The sequence below is a fragment of the Exophiala aquamarina genome (genome assembly GCF_000709125.1).
Source record: "Exophiala aquamarina CBS 119918 chromosome Unknown aczIA-supercont1.1, whole genome shotgun sequence".
Classification (NCBI taxonomy): domain Eukaryota; kingdom Fungi; phylum Ascomycota; class Eurotiomycetes; order Chaetothyriales; family Herpotrichiellaceae; genus Exophiala; species Exophiala aquamarina.
In genome coordinates, this window is record NW_013550587.1 from 3,327,383 (window position 1) to 3,343,736 (window position 16,354).

At 50.1% G+C, this 16,354-nt stretch overlaps 5 protein-coding genes across 5 annotated transcripts; 2 read left to right on the forward strand and 3 right to left on the reverse strand.

The window, feature by feature from the left end:
* Positions 1-4,450: 4,450 nt before the first annotated feature.
* On the reverse strand, positions 4,451-5,245 carry A1O9_01194 (uncharacterized protein; the record flags this gene model as incomplete). Its single annotated transcript, XM_013410353.1, has 2 exons — positions 4,451-5,036; positions 5,085-5,245. 2 exons carry the CDS (start codon positions 5,243-5,245, stop codon positions 4,451-4,453), a joined length of 747 nt encoding a protein of 248 aa, XP_013265807.1.
* Positions 5,246-6,751: 1,506 nt separating this feature from the next.
* On the reverse strand, positions 6,752-7,240 carry A1O9_01195 (uncharacterized protein; the record flags this gene model as incomplete). The annotated part of the gene is made up of 2 exons (XM_013410354.1): positions 6,752-6,862; positions 6,914-7,240. 2 exons carry the CDS (start codon positions 7,238-7,240, stop codon positions 6,752-6,754), a joined length of 438 nt encoding a protein of 145 aa, XP_013265808.1.
* A 436-nt stretch (positions 7,241-7,676) lies between these two features.
* A1O9_01196 (3-deoxy-7-phosphoheptulonate synthase) lies at positions 7,677-9,206 on the forward strand (the record flags this gene model as incomplete). The annotated part of the gene is made up of 1 exon (XM_013410355.1): positions 7,677-9,206. One exon carries the CDS (start codon positions 7,677-7,679, stop codon positions 9,204-9,206), a length of 1,530 nt encoding a protein of 509 aa, XP_013265809.1.
* Positions 9,207-11,362: 2,156 nt separating this feature from the next.
* A1O9_01197 (uncharacterized protein) lies at positions 11,363-12,374 on the reverse strand (the record flags this gene model as incomplete). The annotated part of the gene is made up of 2 exons (XM_013410356.1): positions 11,363-11,890; positions 12,138-12,374. The coding sequence occupies 2 exons, from the start codon at positions 12,372-12,374 to the stop codon at positions 11,363-11,365; spliced, it is 765 nt and encodes a 254-aa protein (XP_013265810.1).
* A 1,977-nt stretch (positions 12,375-14,351) lies between these two features.
* On the forward strand, positions 14,352-16,239 carry A1O9_01198 (uncharacterized protein; the record flags this gene model as incomplete). The annotated part of the gene is made up of 2 exons (XM_013410357.1): positions 14,352-14,549; positions 14,596-16,239. 2 exons carry the CDS (start codon positions 14,352-14,354, stop codon positions 16,237-16,239), a joined length of 1,842 nt encoding a protein of 613 aa, XP_013265811.1.
* Between the last annotated feature and the right edge of the window lie 115 nt (positions 16,240-16,354).

The following is a 16,354-nucleotide window of genomic DNA, read 5'->3' on the forward strand; positions in this document are numbered from 1 at the left end:
GGGCCGAAAGTTTATCACGCAGCATGTCAGGCATGAAGGCTAGCAGTCTTTCGCCTTAGCCAGGGAACCTACCTTCGCTAGCCTGACCCAAGGCCGGGTCCCTACCCCCGTCAGAAACGACCCCGGCAGTAAATCGTAAATCGCAAAGCGTAGAGGTAGCGTCGTCCCAGAAATGCTGGAAGTGCGAAGTAAGGCATAGGGCGTTGTTTCCGCCGGGGTTGATTGGCTCGCGGCTCTGATACCATTTCGCCTGGATTTAGGCGTCAAGGTTCTATCCCCTGTCCATTGCGGACGACTTGGTCGACATTGGGGGCATGGAATTCCCAATTTGTCTTCACCCTGAACCCATCAGCCAGGGCACGCCAGGGTGCAACGCTGTTTACGCATCGAATGGTCCTGGTAATTCCCTATTTTCGTGCGAAATTCTCCCATTATTTGCGAGCTTGCTAGGAGGGAGAGGGACCCCTGTAATACCGAACTTCGACACCGAATTTGGTGGCTTTGACCAGATTCCCACCCAGCCGGACCATAGTTTTCTAAATTTGGCCAAGCTGGCCTAAATATCTGTTGATCTTCAGGTGTATGTATGGCACGCAGGATGGGTGGGTGTCCCGGCTTCCGCTCATGATTGGCAATGTTTCCATCGACCAGACACTGTTGATCCTCCCTGGTGCTAGACGTTTGCCGGAACCGTTTTCTGCTGTCTTGGTGACGCGTGAAAGACAAAGACGGGCCGCGGAAGGGAGCCGGTGACGTGATCGATTTGACTTCAGACAAGGTCGGAGGAAAAGGACCTTCGTCAGTGGCGGAGCCCCCAGCAGCAGACCAGTCCGCCGGCTCTCATCCTCCTTGGCGTGGGCCTGTAGGTGCCAGGGCCCACCTGGGAATCATACTGTAGATGATATGTACTCCGTTTACTGCGTAGATGATAGGTTTTGGAGGATGTGAGAACCGCCCTTCGGTTTAGCTGCCTCCAACATGACTTTGTTGTGCCTGCAGAACTCCCCAGGAGTTGAGAAGCGAGTACGGAGCCTGGCGCCTGGAGCATGGAGGAGGCTTGGATCATGACAGCTGGTGAAAGATTTCTTGCATCCGACACTCAGCGGAACTGATCGGTTCACAGGACAGTGTGGCCCACGCCTGGTCTGCAAGCTGCTACGAGTACTCCACACCATGCTGTATTCGATGTGCCCTATCCCTAGAGGGTCTGCGAGGTCCTCCGTAATGGAAATGGTAAAAGGAGTGGGAGGCTGTGGGACCGCGCAGACGACGCACTGAAGCCCTGACGCTTCCAATCTCCCTCAGCACTCTCGTTCTTGTATCCGTACAGCTTCGCAACGAAAGAAAGAATGTGATGTGGAAGTCGGGAGATGTTCTCTCTGGGCCCTATTGCAGGACCGAACCCCTTCTAAATCTCGCATTGACCTCTTCCGGATAGGCGACAACGCTACCATGAGGACTTACCACACGGTACGCAGGTACGCCTCGTTTGTAACTTATTGATCGGCGATTTTGTGGCTGTCCCCTCCACAATTCCAAACCGTAAAGGATTCAACTTCAGGATTAGGTCCTAAACCCCGAAAGAAGCAGTCGCAACCACACCACGTTGATCTCTCAGAGGCGTTTAGTCCATCGCTCTTTCGCCGTCACTAGGATATCCTCTTATACAAGGTCCAACGTTCACGGCCTGTCCTCCATCCTTGTCACCAGCCGGATCTACAAATCCCCAGGGCAAGAGTGACGGTGACAGTCACACCGCAAGAGAAGCACAAGCACAGCAAATCAGAGACGGTCCGTGTACACATGTGCCGTGCTACAAAAAGTAGGGCACCTGCACGCTGTCCGCGAGTTCGTCGTAAAGCAGCCCTGCGATTCCATGCTGCAGGTTCCCTGCATTCCTAGTGTGGGTTGGTCTTTGCAGTAGTCTGGGTGGAAGTCCGTGCTTATGGGCAAACCCAGGAACCCAGGAGGAACAAACAACCAGGAGAACTTGCATGAACTCCGGTCCAGGCACGACCGCTAATGCACAATAGTTGAAGTTTATATCTAGCACACCGTTTGTTGTAGCTGGCCCGTGGATATTATCATATATGACTCTGTAGGATTGGTATGCACACTGGGCATGTCGAGGCCCTGGAGCCACGCAGATCCTCCATGCGTAGTGTTGTCATTCGGCGTGGGCCATAAGACCGTCATCTGCAATTTTAACTGATTGGAAGCAGATAATTCGCCATGTTAGATGAGGCGGTCAGATCTGGGATTCAGACCGCCATAGATTCGACCAAGATGCACCTAATCCACTTCATCTAAGCTCCCCACATATCCAGAATATCCAGAGATGCAGGGCATACTGTCTAGGCCAGGCCGTTGCATTCCGTGACGCCCACAACCCCCACGGTGCAAATTTTGATATACAATACATGTGTTGCGCGTAGAACAGACGGTACACGGCGGGTGTCCGTTCTGCCCATGCGAGGGCCTCATATCTCGTGCAGATATGGTGAGTCGTTTCACTTACCCTGCCATGGAACAACCGCCACGCCGACCACGACCACGACCACGTTGGACGCCGTTTCAAGTCGTCAATTTCCGTCGCTATGGCACGCACCATTCAGTAAAGGACCAACTGCTGCGACACCGATTTGAGTCCCTGTTGCATTTAGCACACTCTTGTGTTTCCCCGCCCTGGTAGACTTACGAGTATGGAGGACTCTCGTCTGACTCTGGCCCCAAGCCCTATTCAACCTGGTCATTGATCCTGGGAAATTTGTGTTCTAGAAACTACATTTCTTCCTTGATAATTTCGGCTCTCGCTGTTTTGGTACCTCATACCGCATACTCCATACACCGGGGGTACCTGGAGGGTGCCCTTCTCAGGGGAGGTATGACATGGTGAGGGATGCCACGTGCGTTTGATCCACTGCATTCAATCATGCAATTCTCTTCTCCCAAGTCTCCGGGCGACCTGGCCCCAGGGACAATCGCCCCACTGATGTAGTAATTTGGACGGCAAAACGTCACTTTCCCTGGCTTCCCTACTAGGCTGCGAACGCGTCCCCAGAGGGAAGCGAAGTGAGGCGAAGCCAGGTCAAATAGCAGGGAGAGGGATGGCAATTTCTTTCCCGAATGGTTACGAGTGCTCCGTACTGTACCCAAACAGCCAGGTGCACAAAAATCACCGCCCCTGCGGTGCGCTACGGAGCTATCGAGTACGAACGGACCGTGGTACTCGTAGGAATAATCCCAGATCAAAGCAAGCCTCGGCCAATCGCAATCAACTATCGTGAGGTCGGCTGCGGCTTGATTTTGAGAAAATACGAGGCAGAGGCTTACCGCAAACAGGCCCCCATCGCACTCCCTCTCACCTGTACGAGCAGCTTTAGCATCATTCCAACCTTGTTAGAGCTTTTTCTGGCCGTTCCTCTGTTGAATGTCATTCGACTGTAAATCAGGATTTGGTCTGCGGCTCCGCGGGCTGTTTCAGCTTCAAGCGGACTTTTTGTTGACTTGGACTGGTGTTCCGTCTTCCGCGCTGGCCTACCGGCTGTTACGGAAAGGTGGATGCTGCTGCCCCTTCGCCCTCCTCAGCCAGCGCCTGCTCCAAGATAACAATGGCGAAGTTTAGCGAGGCCAGCCGTTTTCTTGGTTGCCATTCAACAGTTGCGTGCGGCAGAGGGACATCAATAAAAAGGGTAGCAGCTGTGCCCATACCGAGGACTTGGTGTGAGCTAGAGCTCCTCGACATGGACACGGCCTCGTGAACATAATTTTGCACCATGATCGGGCCGCCCAGGATACGGGAATGCTTACCGTCGACCAACATTCAGTGCAGCCTTTGATATCAAAGCCCCCAGCAATCCTGCGGGCGTGCCTCACCAGCTCTTTCGGTGATGCCTGATGGTGTCGGCGTGCCGGACGTCCTTCATTAGCGTATTGCCAGGGATTCCTAGGCTCCCAAAGCCCTGGAGCGCGGCGTGATCGATTTCGTCGAACAGTTCGAGAAACCAAAGATGTTCCATGCCTTTACCTAGAATAGCGACCGCAACCCCATAGTGCGACAAGGGAACCCAGGGTGATAGTCAGGAGCTGAGGCCACCAACCCAGGCGGTTTCGACGGATGAAGGACGAATCCATGCCGAGTAGAACCTCTTTGGGCGGTGGTTTCTCGCTTGTTTTGATTGGGACTTGAGAGGACAGGATCATGGTAGTTACAAACTCAGCCCTCGTTTAACTTAGGCAGGACTATCGACGACCAGGTCCAGCAGCCTTGTCCAACCCGCAGCCAACCCTGCCTGGATCCATCAGCGATTCTGAGACCGGCCATTGCGCTATTCTCGGCTCACTTAATCATCAATTCCTCCAGTCAGATGCTGAGGTCCTACTCGATAATGGTATTTAATTTTACGTTGCCATTCCATCACCGTCCTTCTAGAAGGAGATTGAAAGTGTTCTATCCCAAGCGAACTCGATACTTTGGCATACCCTTGATCCCAACATCAACCCTGAACAAATTTCCTGCGAATTTGTCAGATTCAGGGTACTTTTGGGGCTCGGATTCTTTGGCGCTAGTAATGAACAATTCTGTGCCAACAAATGTAGGGCAAGTGATGTTGCGTGTTGGCAGGTGGATGATGCCGGTGACGACGCCATCGGGCGATATCCGAATAACCTTGGAACCACCATAGCAGGCATGCCAAATGTTACCCTCCACGTCCATGGCGTGGCCGTCGGGGTGTATACCCTCTTCGTCCAAGTGAAAGAACAGTCTTTTGTTGGAGATTGCTCCTGTCCTGACGTCGTAGTCGAACGCGTACACATTCTGCACGGGCGAGTCGGTCACGAACATCGTATCATCCTTGGAATTCCATGTTATGCCGTTCGGGATGGTCATCTTTCCGTGCATCGTTTGCAATGTCCCATCATGGTCAAGTCGAAAGAGCACACCTTCGTCCGTGAGCTCGCTGATCTCAGGGTCAACAAATGCCTCCACCCAAAATCTCCCTTGCGTATCAACTGCTCCGTCGTTCGATCTCAACCTGTTTTTCGGTGAGAGGGATGACGCACTGATCGCTACAAGCTCTTACCTTCTCGTCTTGTCCTCTGCATCAGGACCGCTCCAGTACTTCGCGACGTACTCATGCTCTCCAGTCTTAAGATTAAACTTGGTAACACCGTCTTTTGCACCAGCCAAGATCACTTCTGATGAATCAACACCCTCGATGTTGGCAGTGACGCCGATCGGCATCTTGGTGTCGATGGTTCTGATCGACTCAGGGCCCGTCGCTAAATCAATTATGAACAATTTCTTGTTGTTGATGTCCTTGGATGGCGATTAACGTGAGGTTGTGGAGCTGGCTTCTCAAGACTCACCATGTAACGAAGTTCATGGCGTTCCTCCGAATAATACGGTCCTTCACCAAGGCTACATCTCGAGGGAATATAGGCCTGTGAAAATCAGGACTGGCTTAAGACTACTGAATTGTGCCAGGCTCACCTCTTCTACCGTCCATTCCTGAATCCCCATAATTCTCCCGAATCGCAGTAGCTATATTGCCAAAGAGATGGTGAAATACAAGGTCGGCCGGCCAGGACAATCGCCCAAGTGGTAGGGAAAGCTTAAAGGCGGAGATTGATCTCATTGATGTAAACGTCTCGTCATTTAGGGTTGATGCAAGAGCTTTATAGTTCTTGTCCGCTGGATGTGCCAAGATATGCCTGGTCATGCTTGCACAACGCTGCCTCGCCACGACGTCTGCATCGTTCTTCCGTCTCAAAACCGGCCATGTGGATATGACCATCACGTTTGGACAAATTGTACACTGCGACAATTATTGCGATCTAGATTTGACGAATTAAATAGCCGAAGTTGAGCCGGTTTTAATGCCAATTGATTCCTGCAAACTGCTTCCTGATTGCTTTTAACTTATAGCGCTTAGCCTGATTTCCTTCCATTGTAGGTGGATAGCTTGCGATTGTTGACTCGAGACGGCTGTTTCATGTGCAAGAGAACTGAGGAATTATACAATATACGGTGAGCGGGATAGAGTCATGGTTTACACGCATCGCGACGCGTTCAACTGACGACCTTTCCTTAAGTTCCTTTTTTCCAAACAGCAATGCCTCCACAACGACGACCTCTACAGTTATTAACACTAATCAGAGCCTATCGAGAAAGAGTTTTACTCTATAACTTTTCGTACATGAGATAGTTCTAAAGAGGGTTTCTCTGCTCGCTCCTGGCATAAGGCAGTACTTTAATAACCAAATATCTAAATATAAGAAACTAGATATGGGATTTATATAAAATGATAAAGCTAACAGCTTTTACTGTACTAGCACGGCCAGGAACACCCGCCCATGCCTCAGCGCTGCAAGAGCTAAATTCGATCGAGAATATCCTGGCTTTGGTGAGGATATAGAGCGTCGAAAAAGAGCCAGGAGACCATCAGTAACTTTCTGGATCAGATTTCCTGATCTCTGACTGTCCGGAGAGGCCTTTTTGAGCATGCTGATCCCTACCTTTAACGATGCCACGTTCAGTGTCATGTCGAGCAAGCTGAGGGTAACAAGCAAAAGATATCGTGGATAGTTGAGCTGGATACACGGGGCAACTCTTTGAAAATAGCCAAAAAATCTCGCTCAGGAAAGCTGACGAGGCTGAAACCGGAAATCCAATTCATCAGGCTCTCCCCTGGCCACGTTATGGTCCAGTATGAGGAGCAAGCACTCCGCAGATAAGTCAATACGCTGTCTATGCTCGAATAGCTGGAGTAATGTAGGCTTTGATGGCCTGTATAGCATTTCCGTCGTGCGCGCGCAGAAGCTCCGTGGCTTTGGCTTTGGACAATTCAAGTTCGTCGACCTAGAGTTTATCAACGGCTTCCCAAATATTTCGTGTGGATGCAGTACGCACCAAGAACGTTACGTCTTCAGCTGCAACCTTGACCTTTTTCTTAACCTCCACCTCCTTCTTTGCTTCTGCTTTCTTAGGATCGTCTTTCTTTTTACTAACACCGCTCGCAATCTCCAATCTTGACATAGCTTTGCCTAACGCCTCTTGATCCGCTGCCGAAGGTTGTTTGTTTGCCGTCTCTCCATTCTCTTGGGACATTTCATTTGCGTTTAGCGAGTTCAACGCCGCGGCTGCCTTGCGATCCTCGGCGTTTGCAGGGAGGTTTTGCGTCGTCTCATCGTCACCTGCATCGACTGCATTTGATGCCGAGGGTATAGGCTCCGCCATTATCGCAGGTAGAGTTGATTGGCTTTGATATGGAGCATGAGGCTCGACTCTGGAAACTGTGTCTGTGTGACAGTTGTGAGGGGCTTGACCTGACAGTCTGGGGCAGGAAATACTCAAAATCCCAAAATGGAATAGCTCCACGTGACTGGGGTGTTGAGGGTAACATTTCATTCTATTTCGATTTTCGTTCGATTTTTACCGCCTGCATCTTCCAGTGATGCTTACTATAGAAGCCCCGTGACATCCACCTATGGGAGTTGATGACGCAAGTATAGAAGGTGGTTCTACGTGAAATCGTAAATCCGCCCAAACGACATTTCAAGTCACCAACTGGTGTGACTCATCTCAGCTTTCAGGCGAGTCATTTTACTTGAAACCAGTTACTTGAATTAGGTCTCTTCAAGCCAATTGAGAAAGCGTGTTTGAAGCAGTCGACATGGCTACAAATGGCGAGCCAAATGCTGCCTGGACACCTTCGGGTTGGAAGAGCAAGCCTATTGTGCAAGGGGTCACATATGACGACCAAGCATCGTTCACGAAAGCACTTGGAAAGCTGGCCACTCTCCCACCCCTCGTCACACCTCGAGAAATCGTCAAGTTGAAGAATGAATTGCGAGAAGTAGCCTTGGGAAACGCGTTTTTATTACAAGGCGGCGACTGCGCCGAGCTCTTCGACTACTGCAACCAAGACATGATTGAAGCCAAAGTCAAGCTGCTTCTGCAGATGTCACTGGTTTTGATCTATGGTGGGAAGAAGAAGGTTGTCCGCATCGCCCGAATGGCGGGTCAGTATGCGAAGCCGCGGTCCTCTCCCATGGAAACAGTCAATGGAGTCACCATGGCTAGTTTCCGAGGCGACATACTGAACAGCTATGAGGCTGACCCAGCAGCTCGGATACCGGACCCTAACAGGCTGGTCGATGCCTACTTCCACTCTGCTGCCACCCAAAACTACCTACGTGCAGCTCTATCTTCCGGACTCGCCGATTTGCATGCTCCATTAGATTGGAGCCTAGGCCATGTCCGTGATCCAATGGTCCGAGACGATTATCAACGTATCGTTGAGCGAATCAGAGATACCTTGGATATGATGCGTACGATAGGACTCGACACTGCCGGTGGCCTTGAGACAGTAGACCTTTTCACCTCTCACGAGGGTTTATTGCTCGAGTACGAAGAAACACTCACCCGTCGGTTCAAGCATCCTCCAAATGCTCTGTCGACAAACATCCCCATCTCCAGGCCCTGGAGCTCTTCAAAATCTCGCAAGGCTTCGCTCCCCACTCAGCTGCCGCCACCTCTGCCTCCAACAGAGGCATATTACGACACATCTGCGCACTTCATCTGGATTGGTGACCGTACACGACAATTGACACACGCGCACGTTGATTTCTTCCGCGGCATTGCCAACCCAATCGGTATCAAAGTTGGTCCCAGCATGCCTCCCGCAGATCTTGTCCCTCTACTCAACATATTGAATCCTTCTTACGAGGTTGGCAAAATTGTTCTCATTACCAGATATGGCCATGACAAGGTTGGGACACACTTGCCAGGGCATATCCGTGTCGTGCAGCAATCGCCTCACCGAGACACAGTCGTGTGGCAATGTGACCCCATGCACGGCAACGGAAGAAACGCCACCGTCTCAGTTCCAAATTCATCAGGCACAAGCACAACAACAATTAAGACCCGTCGATTCTCTGATATCCTGTCAGAGCTTCGCCAGGCCCTGCAGATTCATCGATCAATGTCCAGCTACCTGGGCGGAGTACACTTAGAGCTCACAGGTGAAGCAGTCACAGAATGCGTTGGTGGAGCAGAACAACTCACTGAGGAGGACCTGAGTCTCAACTATACAACGTTCTGCGATCCAAGATTAAATGAGAAGCAGGCACTCGAATTGGCATTCCTAGTAGCGGGATTTTATAGGGAGTCTGAGGCGACAGGCGACAAAAGCAAACAATAGCATCCCATATGAGCGGAGTCTTCGGCATTGCAGATCCAATGATGAGTTTCAATCCTGCTGCTATCAATTGCGGCCAGTCATGATGATTAGTAATTCAATCGCTTTGATCGTCAGATTTTTCTTTTTTGCCCCGGCACAACGCTTTTTTGATTGACTCTCAACAACTATGCAAGGTAGCTTGCGCCAGTGCGGTACGATTCACACGGACTAGTTGATTTCCCTTGTCACGGTCAGGGACGTCCGTTTACCCCTACAATGCCATGACTCAAGCACGTCACTTTACAACGATAGCTGAATATCCAGGTCGGATTGCACTTGTGGCTGATGCGTGTATCCCTGTATCTCCTTTCGTTTTTCCTATATGTGAGCGGAAGTCTTCAGTCCCAGGTCTCCCTACCGACCAGACGGTTACAAACTGTACGAGAACACCCGCAGCACCACCAAATCCCACAATAGAGTGGATGCCATCTGGCGGCGGCGCAGTATGTGGGAACCAGAGGGAGAGTGCTCCTCAAAAGATCGCGCTGTTCAAGGCAGTGGGCTCTCAACATTATCGCCAAATCGCGAGATGAGGCCTGAGGCTGCTTGTGGCCCCTTCACCGCCTCCAAAGTGCATGGAAATGGCTTTAGCACCATTCCAGAAGAAAAAATCCGACGCCCTTTCACCCAGACGTCTCGTTTCGAGGCTCAATTGTCTGTTGACCGCGTCCTTCCTCCTGGTGAGAAGAAAGTTTAGGGTCTTGATTTCAACGGTGATGCTCCACATGCGCTGACCCTGGAATCCTTGTATTTCGTCAGCTTCCAAACAGGAGTTCCACTGGCAGATGTTCCTCGGAGAGCCACCCTTGCTTTCCGGTTTTGGTCGGTTTGGGGCAAGTACCACTGCATATGATTCTAGCTTGGACCATGACGGAAGTTGGAACTTCTGCGACGTTGGCCTAACGGTCACGTCTCGCAATCAGCTCATGACGAGCTTGTATTGAAACCAAATATCGGAGATGATGCCTGGTGGATTCTTTTTACATCAATTAAGATATCGTTTCAAATGACCTTCCGCTAGTAATTGGGCATCCAACAAATCAAGAGCGGTCCCAGTTCTAAACACATCTTCCACCACAACATTAGCAGCAATAAAATTTTGTGGTTCCTTACATGGTATCGGCATCTAGGGAATGCTTGCGACTCACGGACAGTCATAGCGCGACCTGGAGGCCCACATGTCCTCTGGGATTACGACTTCTTGCCTTCACAGGAGTGAAAATGAACCTGAAAAGGAAGTCGACATCCTCTTCTGTCCGAGGCCATCTCCCTCCGATCCTGGTGTCAGCCTGCAACTAGCTTTCCCTCGGCCTAGCTCCTACTCGTACAGACTGCATACTTGTGCAGACTGCAAAGGTTTCTGAAGTGCCCGCCCTAGTTGGACTCTCCCCACTCAAGGGGTTTCGCAACATGTTGGGTTTGAAGATCTGCAAACCTACAGCGAGATTGGATTGATGCTGCATTCTCGAGTCGATGTTGGACAGTTACACCAAGGTAATAAGATAGAATCGTCACCCTTCTGTCTCCTGGACGCTGACCGTATTATAAAAATGGCAGAAAGTAGCTCTTGCAACCGTAAACTCCTGATTAGGGCATCCTTCGGCTTTGCAAAAGGTCGGGTTCGCACTTCCCGCTCCTTCACACACCACCCTCTACTACTCTGTTACAGAGGTCCGCCTCCAGGTATACCCAAATCTAGCCAAGCCTGCCATTGTCCGTCCAAATTTGACCACCTAACCTCTCCACTATTACCGATAACGAACACGTCAAGAGAACCGTCCTCTTTTGCAACTGCCTTTGGCGAGTTACCAGAGTCACCTCGCAAGCTCTTCCACTCCGTCCATGAACTTCTATCAAGAGCTATGTGCCACGTTGCGTTTCCATTATTGCTACATGCAAACAAGTCAACGCGATCTGGTCCCCACGACACTGCATGGGGCTCTCCTGAAGTCGTTAGGTTTCCGATAGGTGCGAATTTTGACCAGGTGTGGTCCGAGTCGTCGTACAAGGTGTACCAAATGCGTTGGTCACCACCTCGAACGAACAAATAGATCTGCCATTCCTTGGGACAAACTGCGGTCGGGCGACTGGTACAATAGCCCCCAAGCTTCTTGAAGTCACGTTCCCCATTGCATGGCTCCTGTGGAAACGCGGTGGTAGAGAGCATTGTCAACCTTTCGAACTCCAACAAAGTCATACCGGTTTCGACCCCAGGATGCAATTTTGAGCGAGTCTTCCTTGCAGTCGTGGGTCATGCCATCATTTGCACCGAGCCACTCCTGCGTAGACCACCCTTCCATTGTCGATGCCTCTGTAGATGAGTTCCGCCAGATTTGATTGTACACGATACCATCGAATCCGACCAAAAAAGCATCTACTCTGTCACCTGCCCATGAAATCGCCTCAATGGCTCCAGGGGTGCTGCCGTTAGTTTGCCGCCACTGCCAATCGGATTCCATGAATTGAATGTGGTAGATGGTATAGTCAACAGCTCGAACGAATAAATCGATTCTGCCCTCAGTACGCGAGACTGCTGCAATGTTGGCGGTAGTAGAGAGTTCATCAATATACTCATATTCTGAAATTGAAGGCGTCCACCCCCCTTCCCTGAGGCTTTTCCTATACACAGCCTGATCGAGAATGCCCTGTATAAAGATGTCAACTGGTTCTTAACCATAGGCAGACAATACTGTTGGCGCTCAAGTGGATGCTGACTGCAAATTGGCGGTTCCAGACATTCCTCCACTAGATGGAGATGCAAGGCTGTGCAGTCCTAAATCATTAGTGTCTTTATTTGATGCCTGTCCCTCAATGGTATGCATTTTCGCTGGGGGATCGGTATCAAACCACTAGGGTTAGACCGACGGCAGCAGAGTGTTAGACGTACCTAACACTAGAGGTGGTAGGAGAGGAAGTATTGCCGTCCGGCGAGTTGGCTGTTGACTCGTGATGAATCTTTCTAACAGTCCCACCCACAGCACCGCCCACCACTCCTCCAATAGCACATATGAGTGTCACTATCAATAACGAAGTCCGATATTTCTTCCAGACTGTAGGACTCGCCTCAGCTTCAGGGGTTGGTTGTGATTCCACAGCCTCAATACCCCTTCCGTCAACCTCCAGGCCCATTGAATGCCGCAATTCATCACGCACGACTTCTTACCCATCATCTTGACTTCTATCAGCGGAATCATTCAGCCGGCGACATCATCTATATCCCTGAGTTCCCAGACGATTCAGATGGTTCGTAGAGGAACGAACAGTGTGTGGAGTATGCTTCAGTGCTCTATCCAGATTTCTCTTTACTTGTGGATGACCTTGCGAGAAAATATTACAGATGGGATGGGCAAGGTCATCTGTCCATCAGCCGTCTACACCTCCGACGGCGGTCTCGAACGTCGGCAAACGAGAAATATCGTGTTGAGGTCTTGGCTCAGTTTATAACTCGTTCTTGTACCGAGTACCGAGCACGGAATCAATTTCTTTCCAAACGCTTCGATTGGACTGGCTAGTATAGAATACTGACCCAACTCAAGGAATTTCAGTGGCTTTTGAGGACCGTTCAGGGGATAAGGCCTACCTTGATAGAGGCGAGATTTCTTCTATGGCATTGGATGCGCAGATGATATGACTTCGCCCGATCAATTTGAATTTTGTGCTCCCTAAGATGATCGAAGGACAGTATGAGATACGCAATCATGATCTTACGGTGAGCTGCGTGAGCGCCGGTTTGCAGACCAGAATAGACATTCCCCCCACTCTAGAAATACTCTGTTGGTCTCTAAGCGCTTCACAACTGTTACATCCAGCCTGGCAGCCTCCGCAAAAGCTGTGAGCGTTCAGGAACAATGTTATTGGGGCCTTCTCTTGGGGATCTCAAACTCGTCCAATTTCTTCGCTTGCTCTTCCACCAAAATCGCAAGGTAGCTCAAAAATGGGGACAACACTCGTAAGGAGCGAGGTTGATAAGGTACCAATCATTATACAACTGTGGATGAGCCCGACCCCTGCTTGACAACCATTTAAAGCATCATGGGATTGGAGAGAAAGCTTGAAAGGTGAACATATTTTACCCAGTTAAATCGAGCTGTACGAGTACTTAGCTCCATCTATATCGTCTGTTGCACAAAATATCAGCGCCTCGACCTCTGATTTGCTTAACGTCGGCCAGTTACCTCGGCACCCCGCGGCTATGGCTATACAAAAGTCTTGGTTGATCTTGAAGCGCCAATGATCAGACCACGGCTACGTGCACAGCCCCCCCACACTTCCGAAAGCCTCATCTCCGCAACCCCAGACTTTGGACTTCACTTCAATTCTGTCCTTGTTCTGTTCCAATTTGCTATCGCGAAGTATCTTGTCATGACTCGTTCGGGACTCATGTTGAAGGAAACTGACTAGGATATTCACACGACTACCATGGCTAGTCCGCAATCCAGGGATGAATGCCATCGTCCTGGTGGCCGGACGCAGCCAAGCCAACGCAGGGCGGGTCGAGCATGCCTGAGCTGTCGTGCTAGGAAGATCAAATGTGACGTGTTACAGCATGGTACACCTTGCCAAAACTGCCGCTCAAATGAGACACAGTGCCTTATAGCTAGATGCCGTCGCGGAAAGTAAGCAAGATAAGCACGTGTCGTACCCCCCCGGGGCATATCAAACTAACATCCCAGGAAACCAAATGCGAAAGCGAGAAAGAACGACCAAGCTTCCTGGAACGATGTGTTCGTGGAAAAATTTCTTCATGTCGAAAGCGGAGAGACGACTTCGCCAATGGACTCCCATAACAAGACTTTAGAACACTCTTGCCATGGGAGTGCATGGCCTTTCGACCTGCACAACAACGCAGCAGCCATTTTGAACCCGATGGTATCGCTTGGAGATGTTCCAAAAAGTTTGGAGAGACTTCAATTCTCAGCAGCAGCCCCAAGTCCAGTTTCGGAGACCGCAGCTCAAGACGACTTATCTACCTTTTTCAAGCCATTTCCGAAACATTGTACGCGTTTAGATGTGGAATATTTGCACTGCAAGGGAGCTCTCTTAATACCGCATCCTTCATTGCGACTTGAGATCATTCGATGCTATGTAGAGTATTTGCATCCATATATGCCGGTGCTAGACGTTGAGGATCTGCTGCAAGCATTCGACCCTGCTCTGGACCCTCCAAGAGAACGCAAATACAGCTTGCTGCTCTTCCAAAGCATAATGTTTGCCGCAGTTGCCTTTGTTGACGAAAAGCTAGTCGAGGAAACGGAGAATAAAAGCCTGAAAGCGGTGAGGAAGTCCTTCTACCAGAAAGCCAGGGTATGCTGCTCGTAACTGTCTTACAGGCCTTTGCTCACGATAGCAGACACTCTATGATGCAGATATTGAATCTGATAATCTGGTTCTCATTCAATGCCTTCTGCTGATGAGTCAATGGGCCGAAAATACCGACACTACGAAACAAAACTGGCACTGGACTGGAGTCGCGACTTCTCTAGCACATGCAACGCGATTGACGCATAATCCAGATGGATTCAAGCTTCCCCAAAGAGTGAAAAGTTTGCGTAAGCGCCTTTGGTGGTGTTGCTTCATGCGAGATCGACTGCTGTCACTAGGAATGAGTCGGCCTATGCGTATCCGTGATGGAGATTTTGACGTGCCTCTACTAACTATAGATGATTTCGAGTGTGACATCCCAACGGTTACATGTTCACGAACAAGTGAGTACCCTATTAATACTTACATCCGACCTAGTCTTTTCGACAAATCAGTATCGACAAAACTGGCTCAGATCTTCATTTCAAACGTCAAACTTTGCGTGAATATTGGCGCCATTTTCTCGGTCCAATATACGACCTTTATGAGAGGTTCCCAGCCGTTTGATGGGGGACCCAACAATCCTTCAGCGAATATTATGCTATATCCAATATCCAATCAATCATCAGATCGTGCTTTTGTACAAATGAGAGATTCTACCTTTTCGGTCCTAGACAACGACTTGACAGAATGGTTCCACACGCTTCCTCAATTTACTCATCTTTCCGAATTGCGTCCTCAATCAGGCTTGCGATCGGCGACCTCCCATCAAAGCGAGCGCGAACGTCATGAACCATGCGGGACAAGGACTTCATCTGGGGTAAACAACCTCCTCCAGCCCAGCAGCGTAGCAGTTCAAGCAGCTGTTCTGCATATGAGCTATTACGCAACTTCCTCAGCTCTACACCGACCAAAGAATCGCTCTCCAGCTTCGTCGAAAAAGGTTATGGAAGCTTCAGAGGGTATGGCAAGCTGTTGTGCGTTCCTCAACAAAAATTGTCTTATCAAGTACCTTCCTGTCAATACAATTACCATGTTGATGGCCAGCATCATTTGGCACGTGCTCCTTCTCAAAACGATGGTTTCAACTGATGGTGATGGGAAAGGCAACACCGCCGAAGGAAAAGATAGCCGCAGAGCACGAGACAACTTGAGCGAGCTTTTAGCATCTCTCCGAGTGCTGCGAAACGCCCACGTTGGAGCGGATTTTGTCTCATCGCTCGTCGAAGCCTTTTTGACCCGGGTACGAACAAAGGTCGTTTCATCTCCTTCCACTTGTCCCACGTCCCGGAGGGAATTCGAAATTGAGCTGAATTGCGATCAGCTGGAGGCGAACATCCAGTTGAATACTGGACAAAAAACTACAAATCAAGGGCCACCTACTCCACAGAGTCAAATCATGGACGCGGCACCGACACTGTTGTTAAGCACACCAAAGACGGCTCCAAGCCCGATCTCACAGGATATCTACCCAAGGTTGGAGGATGAGGACTGCTTCAGCCTCCCATATGGAGCAGATCTTGACGGTTACGAAACCGCTGAGAACACCTTGAATAGCATTCTTGGGTTTCCCGATTTTGATAGCAATACTGCGGCAGAAGGATGGAACATGAACAGCCCTGATATGGGCCTATGGGACGCAGGTATGACCAGTTTGAATGACCTGGGTTTTACGTTGGACTGGCCTGTCTAGGAAATCGGCTGCCAGTAGAACAATACCTGATCTCGCTAGATTGGGCCTTGCCCGCTACTAATATGAATTCTTGAATCAAGAAGTGTGACTGGACACTTGTTCGTCTAAACCCTAC